At 41.5% G+C, this 20834-nt stretch overlaps 2 protein-coding genes across 2 annotated transcripts; both read right to left on the bottom strand.

Moving 5' to 3' along the window:
• Nucleotides 1-10394: 10394 nt before the first annotated feature.
• LOC141601047 (uncharacterized) lies at nucleotides 10395-11039 on the bottom strand. Its single transcript, XM_074421308.1, has one exon. The coding sequence runs from the start codon at nucleotides 11037-11039 to the stop codon at nucleotides 10395-10397; it is 645 nt and encodes a 214-aa protein (XP_074277409.1).
• A 600-nt stretch (nucleotides 11040-11639) lies between these two features.
• On the bottom strand, nucleotides 11640-12641 carry LOC141601048 (uncharacterized). The gene has a single exon (XM_074421309.1). It carries the CDS (start codon nucleotides 12639-12641, stop codon nucleotides 11640-11642), a length of 1002 nt encoding a protein of 333 aa, XP_074277410.1.
• Nucleotides 12642-20834: the final 8193 nt, after the last annotated feature.

Below are 20834 nucleotides of genomic sequence, written 5' to 3' on the forward strand. Positions count from 1 at the left end.
ATTAGACACAGCCCAGAATCTGCTGCTAGAGGAGGCTGCTCAGAAGCAGAAATAGCAGAACAGTCTTTCTGATACTGAAGGACAAATCTCTGGTGCTGAAAAGATTGCTGCTGAAGCCAAAACGTGTGCTGCTGATGCAAAGAAATGTGCTTCTGAAGCTGATGCCCGCCTGTCCCAGATTCTCGAAGAGAAAGCCTCATTGGCTTCCAAGGTGCAGATGTTGCAAGAGAAGAATGCCGATCTTGGGGATGCGTTGTTGAATGCTCTTGCCTATGCTGCTCTGGAAACCAGGATTGGGTGCATAAGGGAGTTTCAGAAGGGAGAGCATCTGTCTTGGAACCTGGAAGTAGAGGAGGAGAGGCTTGCTGCGGAGTTTGCTGAGGGCCTGAATCTGGACTTGGTGGCTGGTATGGAGGGAGCAGGTGGTGCTTCTGCTGGTGCTCCAGACTCTGAAGAAGAGGTGACCTCTCCTGCTCCTGACGCTCAGGAAGCTGCTTCTGAGGCTGTGGAGCACATTGATCTGGATTAGCTTTTTCTGCATGTGAAAACTTTGTTTTGCTTATTTGATGTGAACATTATTTACGCACATTTATTCCCTAAATTGAACCCATTTTGCACATTATTATAATGTCTCATAGCCATTTTATTCGTCAAATGCTTCCTATTTTGCTTTCCTATTGCTTTGTGTTTGATTTGTAGGAAAGGAGACAATTAGGCGGAAATTTCCGTCTCTTGAGCTTATTTGGAAGGACATTGACGATCTTGGTTGAACGAGTATTAAAGGAGAGGCAAGAATTAAAGACTAATCTCATAAGAATAAGAAGTAATCGAAGAGAAGGATTCTGAAGCAGAATCCGAGCGGCCAAAGAGACAAGACGCCCGTCCAAGAAGCATAATCCGAGCGTTCAAGCCTTGAAGACGCTCGGATTCCCTTGCTACAATCCGAGCGGATTTGCCCAAAGATGCTCGTCCACCTCTACAACAATCCGAGCGGATTCCCCTCCTGGATGAACGGATCGTGGCGTCTTCAGCTGAGATGCTCATTTCTCCGAAAAGGCTAGCAATTCCCTGCTTAGAACTCACAAATGTTAATTACTAATTTAGCCTTAGTTAACCTAATGAAGCTCTACTATATATACCCCACTTGTAAATAATTAAAGCATGAAGCTTTTAGAATACAGAGCCTCCACATTAGAAATTCCTCTTAGATTAGATTAGGAATAGATTCGAATAGATTACTCTTTAATCTTTCCACAAAATTTACATTAATCTCTCCTTAATTATTGTTCAAGTTTGTTACTTTTGGGTAATTGAAGATTATTGGGTCATTATTGGAGGATTGACAACCCTTCATCAATCAATCAAGTTTCTTCTATTATTCTTTGCTTTATTATTTTGGAATCTCAAGTTTGGTATAATTCCTTTACTCTTACTCTTTATTGTTCATTCTATTATCATGTTTATACTTGTTATGATTATTGACACCATTAATGACATGTTTACCATGATAATAAGTGAGTAGTCTCTTAGCTAGGATTAGTGGGTAATTAGGGAAACCAACATGGGGATTGATTCATGCTTAATCTAATATGTTTTCATAATCAAATTGCTTGCTTGTTGTGATGTCAACTTTATGCACATGTTATGTTTGATGAAATGCTAAGCCTATGAATCCTTGCATTTACAACCATCTCTTATCTATTCAATTGACTTGTAAGATATAAATTAACTCGAGTCTTGTTAGACCATGCATAGAAGTTAATTAGGAGGAAAGTAAGTCGACTTGTAGGTGTTGTACAATCTAATCAGTTCGGCTCCGGGACCCAACTCTTCCTAAGAACCGTAAGACATAAACCAACTCGGTTCCTCCACAACATTAATTGCTTACAACTTTGTAAACATGTTTGTATGATCAACACCATGAATCCCCTATGACCCCGTGATATCCTAGCACCTTTAGTCATTTGTTTACATCTTTCCTATTATTGCTTGTTTTACCTTATTGTTTGTATTAGTCTAGACACAACTACAAACCCAAAGAAATTGTGACACTAGCATAAATTGAGATAGATAGATTTAGAACCCAAAGCACACCGTCCCATGGATCGACCTCGACTTACCACTAACTAGTTGTTTGTTAAGTATTATAAATGTGTTTGATTGGATGTGTGACGACCAACTCTTGTCCATCAAAATGGCGTCGTTGCCGGGGATGGTGCTATGTGATTAAGTTCTTACTTGTTTGTCTATTTTGATTTTGCCTTCACCTTGAGGAACTTGTTCCTCAATGATTGTTCTTACCGTTTTTGTGTAGTTTCCATGTTTGTAGTTGTTACCTTGTCTTAGCTATGATGGCTCAAGACTTGACATATGGAGTATGTGGTGGATCTTTTGAGTATGACTATGGGTATGGGGAGTTTGAGAAGCAAGTCAACACAAACCTACCTTACTATTTGTACAATGAAAATCCTAACCACTACCCCAATCTTTCCAACCAAAATCACCACATCCAATATCCACAACAACCACCAACCCAATACCCACTTCATAATGAGTTTCAATCGCCACAATACAACCACTTTCACACCTACCCACAACAAGAAAATGGACCCATCCAAAATGTGATTCTCCAAATGATGGGAGATCAACAAAACTTCTTCAAACAAATGATAGAGGAAAGAGGGACAATGTTCTGCAAGGCATTGTTGCCCAAGGTGAGGAATTGGAGATTCAAATTGCCCAATTGAAAGAATCCCAAGCAACCACTCCCCACCACTCCTTAGACATTGATCATGAATGTGAATTTGAAGTAGTAACTTTTGACATAGAAAATGAAGAATGGGAAGAGCCAATCTCCTTGAGCTCTTGTGAGTATGAAAGTGTGGTATTTGATGAGGGAGATATGAGGTTGAGTAAGCCAAACACTCTTAGCCTTTATGAGTATGAGGGTGTGTCCTTTGAAGTGAATGTTGAGATGTTGGAGAAAGAGTTGAATGAAGCCCCCATTTATGATTCATATGAAGATAGCTATGATGACCAATTCGTGCTTTGCAAGAACTCATGGGATAAGGAAGCGGAAGTTTGTGAGGTCGCTCTCCTCGAGGAACCTATCCTTGAGACATTTGAGATATCCTATCATGAAGATAAATGTCCTTTCCCTATCTCCCATGAAGACTACTTGACACCTACCATGGAGCCAATGATTGTTGAAGAGGATATGGTGGACCTTCTCCAAAAGGTCGAAGCATAATACAAAAGCTACTTGGTGGAAAATCTCAAAGAGAAACTTTCACGTGAAGCTACTTGTGGAAATTTGGCACCCACAACGACAACTTCTAAGGAACTCGATCATCAAAGCCACGACAATTCTCCTTCCACCTTGGAAGGATTGAATAATCAAAGTACTATCATCATCACCAAAATTGAAGAAGAAGTTGGTGAGTGGAAGTCTACAGATGAAAATGAACCATACTTCAAACCTAGTGTTGACGAGAATCATGGGCCTATTTATTGGAAGCATTGGGAAAGCTCTAGTGCCAAGGACAAGGCGAAATAAAGAACATATGACAAGCTTCCTTGGCCAAATTTCATGTTCAAATGGAGCAATCCATACTTGTGCTTATTTGGAGCTTGTTCACAAGCTTTTGATCTTCTTTTAAGAGCCTTGGGCTCTATGGACAAGAATTTCTACAAATTGAACTACTTTGGTGGAGTCCTATCTCAAACCACCATTTGTAAGATATTTCTTGAAATCTTACTTTGTATAATATTGTACATTTTTGCATTTTTATTTAATTTCTTGCATGAGAGTAGTGAGAGAGAGTTTTCTTACATTTTATTGAGCAAAAATTTCAGAAAAAGATAAGGAGGAACATTAAATTGGTGAAAGGGTATGATTTTGCAAAGAAAAGAAAGAAAAGGAAGAAAAACAGCGAAAGACGCTCGTCCCGAGGGCTGGACGCTCGTCCAAGGCCTTCATCAGGGTACTATTCAGCGCTGTCACAGAATCCGAGCGGATTTGGAAAAAGACGCTCGTCTACAAGGAAGACACTCGGATTGCATTTTGGACGCTCGTCCTGAAAGGCACCTGAAGAAAAGATTTGGAACTGTGCCAAAATCCGAGCGGATTTTTGAGAAGCCGCTCGTTCATTGTCAGACACTCGTCTAAGACAGAAGACGCTCGTCTTCAGCCTACTTCAGAAAATGCAAAGTTCCTATCACGAAATCCGAGCGGATTTTCTATAAGACGCTCAGATTCTACAGAGGAAAGACGCTCGTCCCGCAAGGAAGACGCTCGGAGTTTGGCGTTTTTCTCGAATAATCCGCCCAGGCCCCACCCGTGTGCGCTCGTCTTCCCCCTTTTTCTATAAAAACACCCCCTTTCTCCCTCATTTCCTCACCTTATCTAACCCTAAATCACTCATCTTCATCCCCAGAAACACTCCCCTCACAATAAAAGCCAACAAAAACCTCAATCTCCTAATTCAAGATGATGAATCTCAAGGGCAAGGCTAAGAAATTTGTTGAATCCGCCACTAGGAAACGCAAGGGTTCATCCTCTTCATCCCCACAAGAGATGTTGCCACCAAGGAACTTCCGCCCCATCATGAGAGGAGGGATAGAGCAACTTGAGTACTTCCCGGAGGTACTCTTCACCTGCGATGCCCACCGCAAGAAGTTTGTCGAGTTGCTAGGTAAGAACTATGAACCCACTCAGTTTATCGATACTAGGGTGTTAGAAACCCTTAGGATAAGGTACCACACCGAGATATTCTTTGATGGCCTAGGGATTGGAAAACTTTTTCATGCCCATGAGGAGACGTACCTTAGTCTCACCCTGGAATTTTTTAGTAGCCTTCGTATTGTCACGAACACTCGAACCAATGTGAGCATGGAGTTTAGGGGTTGCAACCTAGACCTTAGCCTTACACTTGATCAATTTGCTCACATTTTCGGTCTTGTTATACCAACCGACTATACCGATAAACCCGCCGATTTCGATGTGGACCTACTTTGGAAGGCTATTTCCGGGAGGGATTTTGTCCATCAAAAACAGTGCTATACCTTCGTTATCCAACACCCGGTGATTCGGATCACCGAACGTTTTGTGGCCGGCACCATCAATGGGAGGTATGAACAAGATAGGTGCACTCTCATTGATTTAACATTTCTTGAGTCCTATCTAAATGTTCAAGGGACGAGGCGATACAACTTCAATACCCCCATTGAGATGCTTACAAGGTTTTATGACTTTTCTCAAGGGAGCACCCAACTCAAGACCTTCGTAATAGGAGGTCTAATTACTATTTTTGCTAACTTCCTTTGCCCCGGGTTCAACTTCCGTGAGAATTATGCTCCTCTTGAGGAGAGTACTTTGATTGATTAGGACGCCGTCTTCAACCACCACCGGTGGTGTGCCTACACTCAAGAAGGGAGTGTAGAATGGTTCACAAAAGGGTGCACCTCCATCATTCTTTCGGGGTGGAATATACCGGGCACCGACCCAAGATTGAGCCCGTATTCGCCTAGGCCGAGCTACCTTCTTGATATCCAAATCATCGGTAATCCCCCTCAAAGGGAAGAGGCACCCCGCCAACCACAAATACCTCGTGCAATCCGGTAAGGCCTACTCCCCCACCTTCCTATGTGCCTATCCCACCATACCCTACTCCTTATACACAATTCTGACCGGAAATCCCCAATACCCCGGGCATTAATGACCTGATGAACCTTATGAATAAAGTTGACCTCGGGGTACATGAAAGGAGGGTCGACAACTACATGGCCCTTTATCCCCGGTACTATCAAATGGCACAACAAGGGTATATTGACCGTAATGGCCCTCGGCCCTCTTGGGCTCAACCACACCTTTTGTTCCCTAATCAAGGGGATGAAGCCTGGAATCTTGGTGGTGGAGGGCATTCTAGCCAAGGAGGAGGGTATGACCAAGGAGGAAGTTCTCACCGGTATGGCTATCCTCAAAATGATGATGACGAGTGAAAGATGCCTACCTCATCACCTCCATTTGTATGATACTTTTCTCTCCCTCTCTCTTTTGTATATACATTGCATTTAGTTTAGCTTTAACTTGCATTTGTATTATATTTCATATTGCATTTATATTAGTTAGTCCATATAGTATAGTTGCATTTTAATATATCTCACATGATTCATGTAGTTAGTTGTATATAGACTAGAATTCATGCATAATCACTAATGACCAATCCTATTCTTTTCTATATTAGAAATAGTGTTTAAATCGGTTTGGGGAGGTTTGATCATAGGTGACCATAGTTTACTAGAAATCATGCATCATATGATATAGTTTAGATTGCATTCATTTGTTATATATGTCATATAGAATTGCATTTAGTTAGAGCATGCATTCATTCATATCATTGCATTCATTCAAAAATCCAAAAACATGTTTTTGTTTTTCATACCTACTCCTACATGTACATTGAGGACAATGTCAAAAATAAAGTGGTGGAATGGGAATTTATATTCCAAAAACACATAAAAATTGAAAAATTTTGAAAAATACAAAAACATGTATTTTTGTTTCAAAAACAAAATCCATAAAAAATTGAAAAATTAAAAAATCCAAAAACATGTTCATTTCCTTTGTAGTGTAGTCTTGTATATATTTTGTATATATTATTTTTGTCTATCCCTTTTCACATTGATCGACTACGCCACATCCGAGACATGAGGATATTGAAGACCGCATGGTATGATCTTTCCAATCTCCTTTTTCCACTTTATGTTAATGGCTATGTGGCTTTATTTTGATTGATGCGGTATAAACAATGTGAAATTAGGATTATATTTAGATTATTTGGCATATTAGTTGGTAGAATCATATGCATTAGGATGTATAAAGGTTAGTTGCATCATGGCATGTAGTTTGCATGTTAGAAAAATTTTGAGAAACCATCTATTTGGGAAGCTTGACAAGTGTATATAGGCCCTAGTAGATGCTTTTTCTTCTTAAGACTTTGTTTGTTAGAATACTTGCAAAACACCCTAGGATGTGTCATGCTAGTATCCTTTGACCCATGGATTAAGGCTTAGTCAAGAGTACCTTGTGGTGTGATAACTCCTTGGCTACCATTTATTCTAAGGTGACCCTTGAAACCATGCAACCATCATTCATCCATGTTCTACCATACATTTTGTCATCAAAGGGAATGGGCACAAAAAGAAATTGTTCAAATTTGAGTTCAAGAAAAGAAAAAGTTTGCAAAATGCATCAAAAGAAAAGAGGAGTAACAAAAAATTGGGGTGACTTTGAAAATGTTCAAAAAGAAAAATGCAAAAAGTTAAAAAGTTGTCAAGTATTAAATTGCCAAAAATCAAAAGAAATGGCAAAAAGAAAGTGTTCTCAAATGTTATATGCCACAAGAAATTGGGGGGAAAACCAAACAACAAAAGAAAACTCCCAAATGAAACTCAAATATCTATCAATCCCTTTATCCATCGTATCCACTTTTGTGCATGGTAGAGAGGGGACGACCCTTCTTCTTGTCTAGGCAAGAGGGGGAATTCCGTGATCCTCCAGTGTTTTTAACACCATAGGGAGTCTACTCTTGACAAAAGCATTTAACGATTGAGGACAAAGGGACCCTAGCTTGACACAACTTGGAGGTGATTTGTTGGTATCCTTATAGGCTTAGTAGTTTGAAGAAATTGCATCTATGAAGGAGTGTGTACCCTTGAATTGCTTCCCTTGTAGATAATTTCCGTCACTTAGATGAGGAAAGTGGCTATTCTTTTATAGATGCATCCTTTACTTGATTTTGTGTGCTTTAATGATTGGATGTGTCGCCATTTTGGCAAGACCCACCTTGCCCTGCAAGAAGGCATCCTACTTCATGGTTTTCTTGTTGTGAGTTGAAGGGGCGGAGTGAGACCCGCTAATTGTCTCATATCGGTTATATTAGTAGGATAGTTTAAATAAAGGTCTAGTTTTTGTCACCTCTTTACTCGGGATGAGTAAAGGTTCGGTTTGGGAATATTTGATGTGAACATTATTTGCGCACATTTAGTCCCTAAATTGAACCCATTTTGCACATTATTATAGCGTCTCATTGCCATTTTATTCGTCAAATGCTTCTTATTTTGCTTTCCTATTGGTTTGTGTTTGATTTGTAGGAAAGGAGACAATTAGGCGGAAATTTTCGTCTCTTGAGCTTATTTAGAAGGACATTGACGATCTTGGTTGAACGAGTATTGAAGGAGAGGCAAGAATTAAAGACTAATCTCATAAGAATAAGAAGTAATCGAAGAGAAGGATTCTGAAGCAGAATCCGAGCGGCCAAAGAGAAAAGACGCTCATCCAAGAAGCATAATCCGAGCGTCCAAGCCTTGAAGACGCTCAGATTCCCTTGCTACAATCCGAGCGGATTTGCCCAAAGACGCTCGTCCACCTCTACAACAATCCGAGCGGATTCCCCTCCTGGACGAACCGATCGTGGCGTCTTCAGCTGGGATGCTCATCTCTCCGAAAAGACTAGTAATTCCCTGCATAAAACTCACAAATGTTAATTACTAATTTAGCCTTAGTTAACCTAATGAAGCTCTACTATATATACCCCACTTGTAAATAATCAAAGCATGAAGCTTTTAGAATAGAGAGCCTCCACATTAGAAATTCCTCTTGGATTAGATTAGGAATAGATTAGAATATATTGCTCTTTAATCTTTCCACAAAATTTACATTAATCTCTCCTTAATTATTGTTCAAGTTTGTTACTTTTGGGTAATTGAAGATTATTGGGTTATTATTAGAGGATTGACAACCCTTCATCAATCAATAAAGTTTCTTCTATTATTCTTTGCTTTATTATTTTGGAATCTCAAGTTTGGTATAATTCCTTTACTCTTACTCTTTATTGTTCATTCTATTATCATGTTTATACTTGTTATGATTATTGACACCATTAATGACATGTTTACCATGATAATAAGTGAGTAGTCTCTTAGCTAGGATTAGTGGGTAATTAGGGAAACCAACATGGGGATTGATTCATGCTTAATCTAATATGTTTTCATAATCAAATTACTTGCTTGTTGTGATGTCAACTGTATGCACATGTTATGTTTGATGAAATGCTAAGCCTATGAATCCTTGCATTTACATCCATCTCTTATCTATTCAACTTGACTTGTAAGATATAAACCAACTCGAGTCTTGTTAGACCATGCATAGAAGTTGATTAGGAGGAAAGTAAGTCGACTTGTAGGTGTTGTACAATCTAATCGATTCGGCTCCGGGACCCAACTCTTCCTAAGAACCGTAAGACATAAACCAACTCGGTTCCTCCACAACATTAATTGCTTGCAAATTTGTAAACATGTTTGTATGATCAACACCATGAATCCCCGATGACCCCATGATATCCTAGCACTTTTAGTCATTTGTTTACATCTTTCCTTTTATTGCTTGTTTTACCTTATTGTTTGCATTAGTCTAGACACAATTACAAACCCAAACAAATTGTGACACTAGCATAAATTAAGATAGATAGACTTAGAATCCAAAGCACACCGTCCCATGGATCGACCTCGACTTACCACTAACTAGTTGTTTGTTGAGTATTATAAATGTGATTGATTGGATGTGTGACGACCAACTCTTGTCCATCAGCTTACTTAGTTAGTTTTTGGCCCTGCGGGGCGTAACATTTTAGTTTCAGTTGAACAATTTGGTACATTTTGGTCTAGTCCAGGGGGCCAGACATATTTTGCTTTCGGTTGAACTTAAGTATTTTCTGCTAGATATATCTTTGTGTCATACCGTTTCTGGTGTTCTTTGATTTGTGCATGCACGTCGTTTGTTTGACCATCTCTGTCTGATTGCTGGCTAAGGGGTCTAGTACACCTACTCATTCAAAGAAGCCAGGCTTGCGTGGGTGCTAATGCATCGCGGGAGACTGACTGTCCCGGTTGTACGTGCTTAGCCATGGACACACGCATTCTGTAGGGAATACAGACCCTTCCAGATTAGTTTGCATTTTTATTCACTTGGCCATTTATTTGAAAGACATTTATAAAAATGAACTTCTTCACTTGAAATATTTAAAGTGGTTTACTAGTTTGAAAAATTTTCAGAATTGGGGGATATCAGGGTCAGAATACATGTAGGGTCATTTTAGAACCATAAAATGTTAAAATCAAAATATATGCGAAAAAATTTTTAGAACCAGAAATGTTCAACTTAGAATATATGCAGAAAATTTTCAGAACCAGAAAATGTTAAACTCATAACAGATGCAGACACTTTTTAGAACCAGAAAAATATTTAGAGCCAGAGAATGTTTAAAGCAAAATCTAGAACCTGGCTAAGTTGTATCTGGTAGACTGAGTACCCAGTTGTTGACCGTGCTGGTGGCTTAGGTGAAATACTTTCTCAAGTGGGTGATGTTCCAGGATCTGGGATCCATTTGTCCTTCCATAGTCATGAGTCGGTAAGCTCCATTTCCAACTATGCTTTCCACTTGATATGGCCCCTCCCAGTTGTAGGCGAATTTTCCTGCTTGCCGGTTCTTGGTATTCTGAAAGACTTTTCTCAGGACCAGGTCTCCTATTTGCAGGGTTCTTACCTTCACATTCTTGTTATAGCTCCTGGCCACCGTCTGTCGGTATGAAGCCATCCTAATCTGGGCGTTGGTTCTGAGCTTGTCTATCGTGTCCAGACTGCTTGCCATTTCCACCTGATTCCGGTCTTCTGTTATGCATCCATACCTGTGGGTTGGTATCATGACTTCAGATGGAATGATTGCTTCTGCTCCAAACACCAGGCCGAAGGGAGTTTGTCCCGTTGCAACCTTGGGCGTGGTTATGTCAGCCCAGAGAACCAGAGGCAGCTCTTCTGCCCATTTGCCCCTATTTCTTCCAGCTTCTTTTTTAGTTTTCAACGATATTGCTGGATTTGGCTTGTCCGTTGGACTGGGGGTTCCTAGGAGTAGATTTCTGCAATGAGATATTCCATCTAGCACAAAAAGCTTCTGTCTTATTTCCAACAAATTGAGATCCATTATCACATATAATCTCAGATAGAATGTCAAACCTGCATATGATATTGCGTTTAATGAAAGATATAACCTGGGTTTCTGTAACCTAGGAGGATGATTCTGCTTCTATCCACTTGGAGAAGTAGTCCGTCATGGCGAGCATATAGATTTTGTTTCCTGGTGCTCTGGGTAATGGTCCCACGATGTCCATTCCCCACTTCATGAAGGGCTACGGTGAGATGACCTGATGCAGAGGCTCTCCTGGCTGGTGGCTGACGTAGGCAAGCCTCTGACAAGCGTCACATCGTTTTGCGAATTCCATGGCATCTTTGCGCATTGTGGGCCAGAAGTATCCCTGCCTCAGTGCCTTGTTGGACAGGCTCTTGCCCCCTGCATGGTTTCCACATTCTCTACTGTGGAGAGCATGCAAAACAGCCAGAGATTCTTCCCGATCCAGGCATCTGAGGTAGGGTCCAGCGAGAGATTTCCTTAACAAGACACCATCAATTAGTATGAATCTGGATGCTTTCATTCTAAAGCTCCTTACCTACTTTTTATCTCTTTGGCGGATATCACTCTGATCGGTCCGGTATGGTATGGTTTCCTCCATCCGGAGTATTTTCTTCATCTTTGGTCTTTGCCGCACAACACTTCTGCTTCCTGTTCAGGTTTTAGTATCGCTGGCTCCAGTACGTGGACAATTGGTATTGTGGAGATGGCTCCTGCTTTGAAGGTTTCCCCCAAGGTGGCTAACGCGTCTGCTTCTGCGTTCTGGTCCCTGGGGATTTGTTTGATGTTGAACGTGGCAAATATGAGGGCCAGCTCCTTTGTTACATCTAGGTATGCCATCATCCTGGAGTCCCTGGCTTCATAGCAGTCATTTATATGGTTAACTATAAGTTTAGAATCACTGCAAACCTTGAGGTGTCTGACTTTCAGATCCAGAGCCAGCTTCAGACCCAGGATCAATGCCTCATATTCTACTTCGTTGTTTGTAGCCTTGAATTCACATCGTACAGCCTGGACTATGAGATCTCCCCGGAGTGATTTGAGGACCAATCCTACTCCTGCTCCTCTTGTGTTGGAGGCTCCGTCCACATGTAGCTCCCACACTTGTTCCCCTTTATCTTCCTCCAAATTCAGAATGTCCTTCTCTTCCTCGGTCTGGAGAGCTGGGCAGAAGTCAGACACAAAGTCTGCCTGAGCCTGAGACTTTATAGCTGTACGAGGTTCAATTTTCAAGTCATAACCGCTCAGGTGCACGAACCACTTAGCCATCCTTCCTGACAATTCTGGTTTTCTCATGATAGTTTTAAGAGAATAGTTAGTTATCACAGAAATTGTGTGAGACTCGAAATAAGGACGCAATTTATAAGATGCTGTAACTAGTGCAAGGACAAGTTTTTCTAGTGACTTGTACCTGATCTCCACTGGAAGCAGAGACTTAATGATGCAATATACTGGATATTGCGATCCTTCCTGCTCTCGTACTAGTACTGCACTTACTGCTGCTTCTGTGACTGACAGGTACATGAATAATGGTTCTCTTGGTTCTGGTTTCGACAGGAGTGGCGGGGTGCTGAGATAATGTTTCATCTCCTGAAATGCTTTCTCATGTTCCTTCATCCACTAGAATCTTTGGCTCTTTCTGAGAATATCATAAAACAGCTGCCACTCTTCCGGTCAAGCGCTGGACGTCTTTTGGTTTCTGTGGTGACTCCAGTTGCAGAATTGCTTTGATTTGTTTGGTGCTGGCCTCTATCCCCCTCTGGGTCACCATGTACCCCAGACATTTTCCACTGGATACTCCAAAGGTACTTTGTCGGATTCAGCTTCATTTGGTATTTTCTGAGGGTGTTGAAGGTTTCTGCCAGATGCTGGTGATGTTCTGAAGCCTGCTTTGATTTGACGGCCATGTTGTCTATGTATACCTCCATAGTTTGGCCTATTTGCTCTATAAACATAATGTTTACCAGCCTCTGATAGGTGGATCCTGCATTTTTCAGTCCAAAAGGCATGACGTTATAGCAATAGATACCTCGCTCGGATTTGAATGCTGTTTTTTCTTGATCGCTGGGGTGCATCTTTATCTGGTTATATCCACTCCAGGCATCCATGAATGTCAGCATCTCGTGACCTGCAGTAGCATCCACCATGGCGTCTATGTGTGGTAGTGGGAACGGATCTTTAGGGCAAGCTTTGTTTAAATCTGTAAAATCAACGCAGACCCTCCACTTGTCGTTCTTCTTCGGAACTACCACCACATTAGACAACCAGTCTGGATATTTCACTTCGCGAATCTTTCCTGCAGCCAGCAGGTTATCCACTTCCTGGTTTATGGCCTGGTTTCTTTCAGAAGCAAACTTTCTTCTTTTCTGTTGCACAGGTTTATAGCTTGGATCCACACTTAGCTTGTGAGTTATCACACTCGGGTCTATTCCTATCATATCATTATCTGACCAAGCAAAATAATCCATGTTAGTTCTCAACAACCGAACGAGTTCTTCGCGAATGTTACCTGTACATTTTGAACCAATAAGCACGGTTCGTTCTGGATGCAGCGCGTCCAGGATAACTTCGTCTAGTTCTGCCTGCTGGGGCTCAATGTACTCATCCTGGATGCGCTGGCTCTATAATTGTTATCCAGGCGAGCTGGTTGTTGACTTCAGAGCCACTTTGTAGCAAACCTTAGCTTCTTCATGGTCCCCACGTATCTCTTGCACCCCCAAGGCGTTGGAAACTTCAGACGCTGGTGGTACGTTGAGGGTATTGCCTTCATCTCATGGATCCAGGGCCTGCCAAGGATCATATTGTAAGTGGAGGGCCCGTCAATAACCAGATATCTTACCTGCTTATTGACACCTCCGACATAAGTTGGGATGATGATTTCTCCTAGGGAATGCTTTGTTTCGCCACTGAAACCAACCAAGGGGACCGCCTTCTTTGCTATAACTTTCTCGGTGAATCCCATGCCTTTGAGTGTCTCTAGCATGATTAAGTTGGCGGGGCTTCCGGTATCCACCAAGATCTTTCTCACCTCGCAATTTCCTATGGGGAGCGTGATGATTAGAGCATCGTGGTGTTGTTCTGGAGCAGAATGAGCGCCTGTTTCGTCAAAGGTGACAGATGGCAGATTCTGGCGAGTGATCCTGCAAAAATTTTATGGTTTGTCTCCCTTAGTTCTGGTTTCATGCCTCTTTGCTGCTGAATATGTTAGTCCGCATAGCTCTGATTCACCTGTAATAACATTCACAGTTCTAGTGCATTGAGGAGGAGAAGATGGCATAACCTGATCTGTTGAGTTCACTCTGGTTGTGCCTCTGGGTAGGAGGTGATCTAGGTTTCCTTGATCATAATGGAAGTTGACTTCCTTTTTTAGTGAGTGGCATTCGTCGGTGTCATGGGTGTTGCTACCGTGGAACTCACACTTTTTGCATGTGTCCTTTCTGCTGCTGGAGTATCCATTTGCTGGAGGTTTGGGCCATCTGACTCTGCGACCCAGCTCCTTCAAGGCTTTAAATAATCCTGCAAGATTAGTGGTAAAACCATACTCACTTACCTTCGAAGGCAGATCTGCTTCGCTCTTTTCTTCAGAACTTCCAGAAACTTTGTTTACGCTCCTGCTGTAGGGTTTGGGCCTTTCACTCCTCTTCTCTACTGGAGCTTTTCTGGATATTGGGTCTGAATCATAAATGCCTCTGATGGGTGCAGAGTCTTCCTCCAGCCTTATGACAGCAATTGCCTTTGACTGTACTTCCTCAAAGGTGGTGCAAGGGTGCTTCGTCAGATCTTTGTAAAGATCTGAGTCCTGGTGCAGTCCTCGGCAGAAGGCTTGTATAGCGGTTGCTATATCACATATCGGGATTGCCACCTTCTCTTTGTTGAACCTGTTCAAGTAATCACGGGTAGACTCCTCAAACCCTTACACTATCCGGTAGAGGTCACTGGTTTGCTTCTCCGGTCTTCTGCTGCTGGCAAACTGCTGGTTGAATGCATTAACTAGGTCGGCAAAGTTGGCTATACTCTTGTTGGGCAGGCCGACGAACCACTGCAGAGCTACTCTAGACAAGGTTGACCCGAATCCTTTGCATATACAAGCTTCCTTCAAAGATCCAGTTGCGGTTATCACCATAATTTTTTGCTTGTAGTGGTTGATATTATCGAGTGGATCTGTGGTTCCGTCATAGAGCGTCATGGCCAGCGGTACACATCCTTTAGGAACACCGACAAGGGCTATATCATCCACGAAAGGTGAGTCTGCGTAGCTGTCTCGTGCTGCTTTCTCTAAGGGACGAGCTACGCCTGGTATCCTGTACATCAATTCCCTCAGCTCCTGGTACTGCTGCTCCAGCGAACTACCTGCTCCTGAAAGAGGGTTAGAAACAGGCGGGAAGGAACCAGCAGGTGTACCTCCTAGCCAGGGCACTCCAAAAAATTGGCCAGACGCTGGATGACTGGTCACTGGTGTTGCGATGATTATGGATCCAGGCTGCCATCCTGGTGTCTCCTGTAGGCTTCCGATCCAGGCTCACTGGTGAACTGGCTACAAGATGGGATTGCTGCATTGATGACAGGTCCAGATTTCCATCCTGATGTCTGGTGCGCGGGGGTACCTGAAAAGGGCGGAAAGTCAGATCCTGACAGAGTGTTAAACAAAGCATTACCTGATGTTTGCTGCAGGCTGGGTGGGTTGTCAAGCGACAAGCAACCCAATCCTCTAGGATTAATCGGTGCACTGGGTGCTACTCCTGTAAGGTCTAGTCTGGTGACTAGTTCCGGTGGAATTGATCGACTCGATCCTCCACTGCTGGTTCGGTTCGGGGTCTCTGGTGCTGATGTCGGTTTGGTCTAGACTGCTGTCACGATCTGAGCAATTAGGTTCCGGTTGTCCTTCCTCAGATCCTCAACAGCCTGATGCAGAGTATCCATCCCTTGAATCATCACCTGCATCGGGTCAAGCACTGGAGGTCCTCTTCTTCTGAGAACTTCTGCACCTGATCCCTCCTGGGTCGGGGCTCTGGATGCAGCTTCACCTCTGCTGGGGCTGCTTTCCCTGCTGGATCTGGACTGAGTGGGTGCGCCTACTGCCTTGGGTATCTGCGGTGGCTTCAGAGGCGGAGGCAGAGGCATGGTTCTGGGTGACATGCTGACGGGGATCGTCTGACTGGATGCCGGAGATGCACTCACTGATCATGCGGATGCAGGGAAAGCTCCTGCTCCAAAACATAGGGCTGACATGCTCTGGCTGCTGGAAGGATTATGGCTGGTTCCGGACATGATGACGGCTGGTTCGGTCTTGCGATATTTGGCTATAAAAAATGATCACTATCCCCCACGGTGGGCGCCGAATTGTTTTGGTAAAAATTTACCGAATTATCGATTTAATTTGTGAGTGATAGTGATTAATCTATGGCCGATTAATATTTGATTGTGACGAATATAATGAATGAATGAGCAACGAAATAAAAATATGACACAAAGAACTTTTTGGTGACGCGGAAAACCCGATGTGGGAATAACCGCGGGGGGAGTCGGAATCCCACCAACTTTGCACTATAATCGAGACGGAATGATTCAAGTAAGGAAATACAAGATTGGTTTTGCTAGCGGACTATTGCTAAATATAGATGGATAGTTTGAGAAATAATGCATAGAATTTGCTTGAGTTCCAATGCCCCTTTGCAATGATCTTCTCTTGCTTTATATTGTTGCTCAAGTCAGACTCAGAGTCAGAAAACCCCCTCCCCGCTTCTGCTCCTAAATATCTGCTCAACCCCCATGAGAATAGGAATTAGTTGTTGACCCAATCCAAGGTCCCTTTTGCATGTGTGTTTTCTCCTTTGCCAAGTTGTGTTTGTTTTATTTTTAATCCTGCGGCTTTCCTTGCGCCACGTTACCGATTCCTTCCCCTTTCCATCTGCCAATAACTCCTTGCCATGTCAGCCACATAAATAAATGATATTTTATCCCTAACACTTTGATGGATTTTCAAACCCTAATATGAGACTAGCGCAACCCTCGAATTGGCGCAAACAAGATTGTTAGTGTTTTTCCGTTTACATGTGGTTTGGGTCAGACGTTTGTTCTCAAAGTAACCCAAAGGTGCGCCATTTGACCTCTAGATTCTAGGCCTTTATAATTTTGGTACAAAAGTTATGACCTTTTTTGCCTTCTTAATCTTTGTGGTTGTTTTTTTCTTTGTGAAAAGTGCGGGCTATTTTCGGCAGAACTATCAAATTGGTAAAAAAAAAGTGGAGGGTTGACGCCGAATTGGTAAAAAAAGTTTCATATGTAACAAATTGGTAAAAAAACAAATGGAATGTGACAAATTGGCCAAAAAAGTTTTACTTTAACAAATACATTATTATTGCAACTAGATTTGACAAAACTACCCTTGTCGAATTAGTTAACTAAAAAATCATTATCCGAGACTCGTCATTAGCGACTATGACCCGAAACTTAAAATTAACAAACCTAACCCAAATTCGATCTAACGTTGTTAAACATGTCTTTCTCTTACTTGAGGAATTCGACCAAAAAAAAAATAGATCCATAATGATTTATATCCACAAATATTTGGATAAAAATTACTCGTAAACATTGATTTTTAATATTCAACTCAGATAGATATATAAATTAAGAAAATATTAATTAAGAAAAATAATCCGATTTTCATTTTCTAGCCTAGTAACTAGTAAGGCTTAGTTTTGGGACTCAATATTGGCCCAATAATATAGGTCGGCCAATGGTCTTCGGGTTGCGTACGGGTTTTCTTAAGATGACTCCCAAACCCCGAAAAAGTCGAGTTGGTTCTAGTTTGCCTGGTAAGTAGCCCTGGTAAAACCCTGACCCGATTAACTCGATCCGAAAAGGCTGACCCGAGATCCAAAATTGACCCGAACTACAACTCCCAAATTTGGCCCGAAGCCGATTGACCCGACGCGACCTGAACATTGTTGACTAGGAACTGACCAACTCAAAATGACCAAATCCGAAACCCCGACCCGAAAATTACAGCGAAAAATTCAACCGACCAACATACCCGAAAAACACCCAAAACAACTCAACTCGACCCTACCCGATAATATGACGACAACCTGAAATGACTCGATTGACTCATTTGCCACGTCTAGTTGTAAACTTCACTTGAGCATCTATTCTTATGCTTTTCGGTTAGATTCCGTGAGTTGGTTGACTTTGGTAAGGGTATTTTAGTCAAATTGTTTTAGGTATAACAAATTAAATAAAGTAATAGTATCTTTTTGATCAATTTGTCACATTTTCTTAAGTTTTTGTACCAATTTGTCACAAGTAAAACTTTTTTTACCAATTTGGCAACTACCCTCCACTTTTTTTACCAATTTGGTTATTTGGCCGGCTATTTTCTACATGTGTTATAAGTTGACATTGTGGAAATAATTATCATGAGACGATTGATAGGTATATATAAGTTCACAAATTCTCATTATAGACAGATATAGGCCATGGGTGTGGAGTGGCCAGGTGGGTGACTATTATTGACTGTGTATTTTTATAGTTATGAACACAGTATTTTCTTTCTTTTTTTTTTTTAGACAAACGTGTACTATTTTATAGAAACGGTAAAAAAAGGAGAATACATAGTGTCTGATTACATACCTCTACCATACAAACTGGGGTGTACTAGAGACCCCATAGCAGCTAGAAATCCAACGAACTGAGCTAATATTACAAGAGTAATTAACAGAAAGACGACATTTCTTAGAGGGAGGATGATAATAGTCTTCAAACTCAATCATCTGAACCGCACCACTAGTGTTGGAGTACCTGCAAAGAAAAACAGAATGATTGACAGAAACCTGAGATCTTTTCTTCAAATTAACACCTGCTCGAGCAACACGACCATGGCAATAAGGGTAATCCACCTTACGACTACGCCTCGTGCTTAAATTATCTTGGACCACAACAAATTGAAATTAAACCATAGAGACCTTACTAGTTAGAGAAAGGTCAGAAGATAGTCGTAGCTTCTTATCCACTTGAAGAATAACCTTTTCATGGAGCAACTCAGTACTCGTAGGTTTAGAATCAGTTTTCTCATATTCCTCCGCGTACAAGGGAAGAGAAGAAGGAACTACTGCATCCCTTGAATTTTCTTCAAGGGGAGTTCCTGTCTGGATAGAGTTTTTAGACACGAGGGGGAGAACCCTTAAATAAGACAAGGATCCTGGGCTGAAAAACTGGAGATTCCTCCCGAGCAAAAAATTTTCATAGTCTTGAGACGAAAGATATAATTTGTTCCTGTTTTGTTTTTTATTGGAGAAAGTGTAATTTGAAGGTTTCGCGGTAAAGGGATGGGAGGTATTGCCTTTATCTTCAGCTGCCAAAGGTGGGTCAGCTTTACAATTGAGATTAAATTCCATGTTACTATCAGAAGTCATCTCATCTCCACGATCAGAATCAACCCCATTGTTGAACATCGAAACATTACTACAAGACGCAACTTCACACTTGTCAACTGCAAGAAGAGGTTTCTTACCTTTATTTGCAGTAGTCAACGGGTCAAACTGAAAAGCAACCTGTTTCCCGTTAGGGTTCACTACTAATCTGTCAACCACGGCAAGAAGCTGACGATTACCGTCTTTATTATTCGGATCAAATTGTACAGTATGCTCAAAGTCCTTCAGAGCATCCTTGAGGAAATTTGACTGTTTATAAGCAAAGCCTCTACGATAAAGAGTTTTAACATTGCAGGGATCAAATTTTAAGACAAAATTGCAGTAAAAAAACAAGCCTGATAAAAGTGAGAGAGCTTCAATTCTCAAGCTGCAAGATTAAGGACCAGAGATAGAGCTAGGGATGAATAGGTAGTATGCTGATCACGAGAGGTCGAAAAGCCAAGAAAGCATAAAAGATTAAGGGCTTGTTTGTAAAGGCTGACTGCTAGAGAAAAATTTTGTTCCTTGAAAAGAGAATTGCCCCTATCTTTCATCATTTGTATAGTGTATATAGATGGCTCCCCCATACTCATAATCCACCTAATTAAATCCTCATCCTCCATATCATTGTCATCGAAAATAAACACTTCACTGAGATTGAGAAGAAGCGATTGATAATCCATTTAAACAAGAACTTGAGAACAAGAAAACCAGAGAGAAAAGTGGACGGATACAAAGTCGAGACAGGAAAACGATAACAGTAATAGGCGAGAAGAACTACTACGACCACACCAATGCCACCAATACCAATCCATACTAACCACCCAAAAGTTGCTCGATCACCGAAGAAAGCATAAACCGCAAGCCACATACAGACCCCACTAATCTTCTGATAAAATCCCAAAAATGGCAGGAAGATGCCCCAACCCAAGGAACGAAAAACAACTACCTTCTTGATGAATTAAGGAAGACAAACACCCAAACTAACACAGGTGACACATAAACTGTCATCAAGAAGCAGTGAAACCAACAAAGAAAAAACGCCATGGTTATCAATCAGGCGACGTCCTGAAGACGGACAAAAACACTTGGAATCTATCTAAGAACAAAATCAGAAGAGCCCAAAAACTCTCATCCACTCAAGTAGCTCATAATCCAAAAACAAGCTTGAAAACGATAAGAAATATAAAGACCTTCAAAGGATAAAGATAAAGCCAGTCAAGAACATACCAAGAGAGAATAGCGGACCCGAGACGAAGGGTGTAACACCCTCATACTCCAAGTGCCTTACCAGGACCACTCAGGTATGAAGACATTACCATCTCGGTTACCCAAGGCAATGATAATCAAACAACAATAAAGAAACAACATTTATTATAAATAGTTTAACGAATAGTTACAA

Source organism: Silene latifolia, chromosome 9 (genome assembly GCF_048544455.1).
Source record: "Silene latifolia isolate original U9 population chromosome 9, ASM4854445v1, whole genome shotgun sequence".
NCBI classification, from domain to species: domain Eukaryota; kingdom Viridiplantae; phylum Streptophyta; class Magnoliopsida; order Caryophyllales; family Caryophyllaceae; genus Silene; species Silene latifolia.

Coding starts and splice junctions, on each gene's coding strand:
- LOC141601047 (XM_074421308.1), bottom strand. CDS start 11,039: ATGGATCTCAATTTGTTGGAAATAAGACAGAAGCTTTTTGTGCTAGAT.
- LOC141601048 (XM_074421309.1), bottom strand. CDS start 12,641: ATGAAGGAACATGAGAAAGCATTTCAGGAGATGAAACATTATCTCAGC.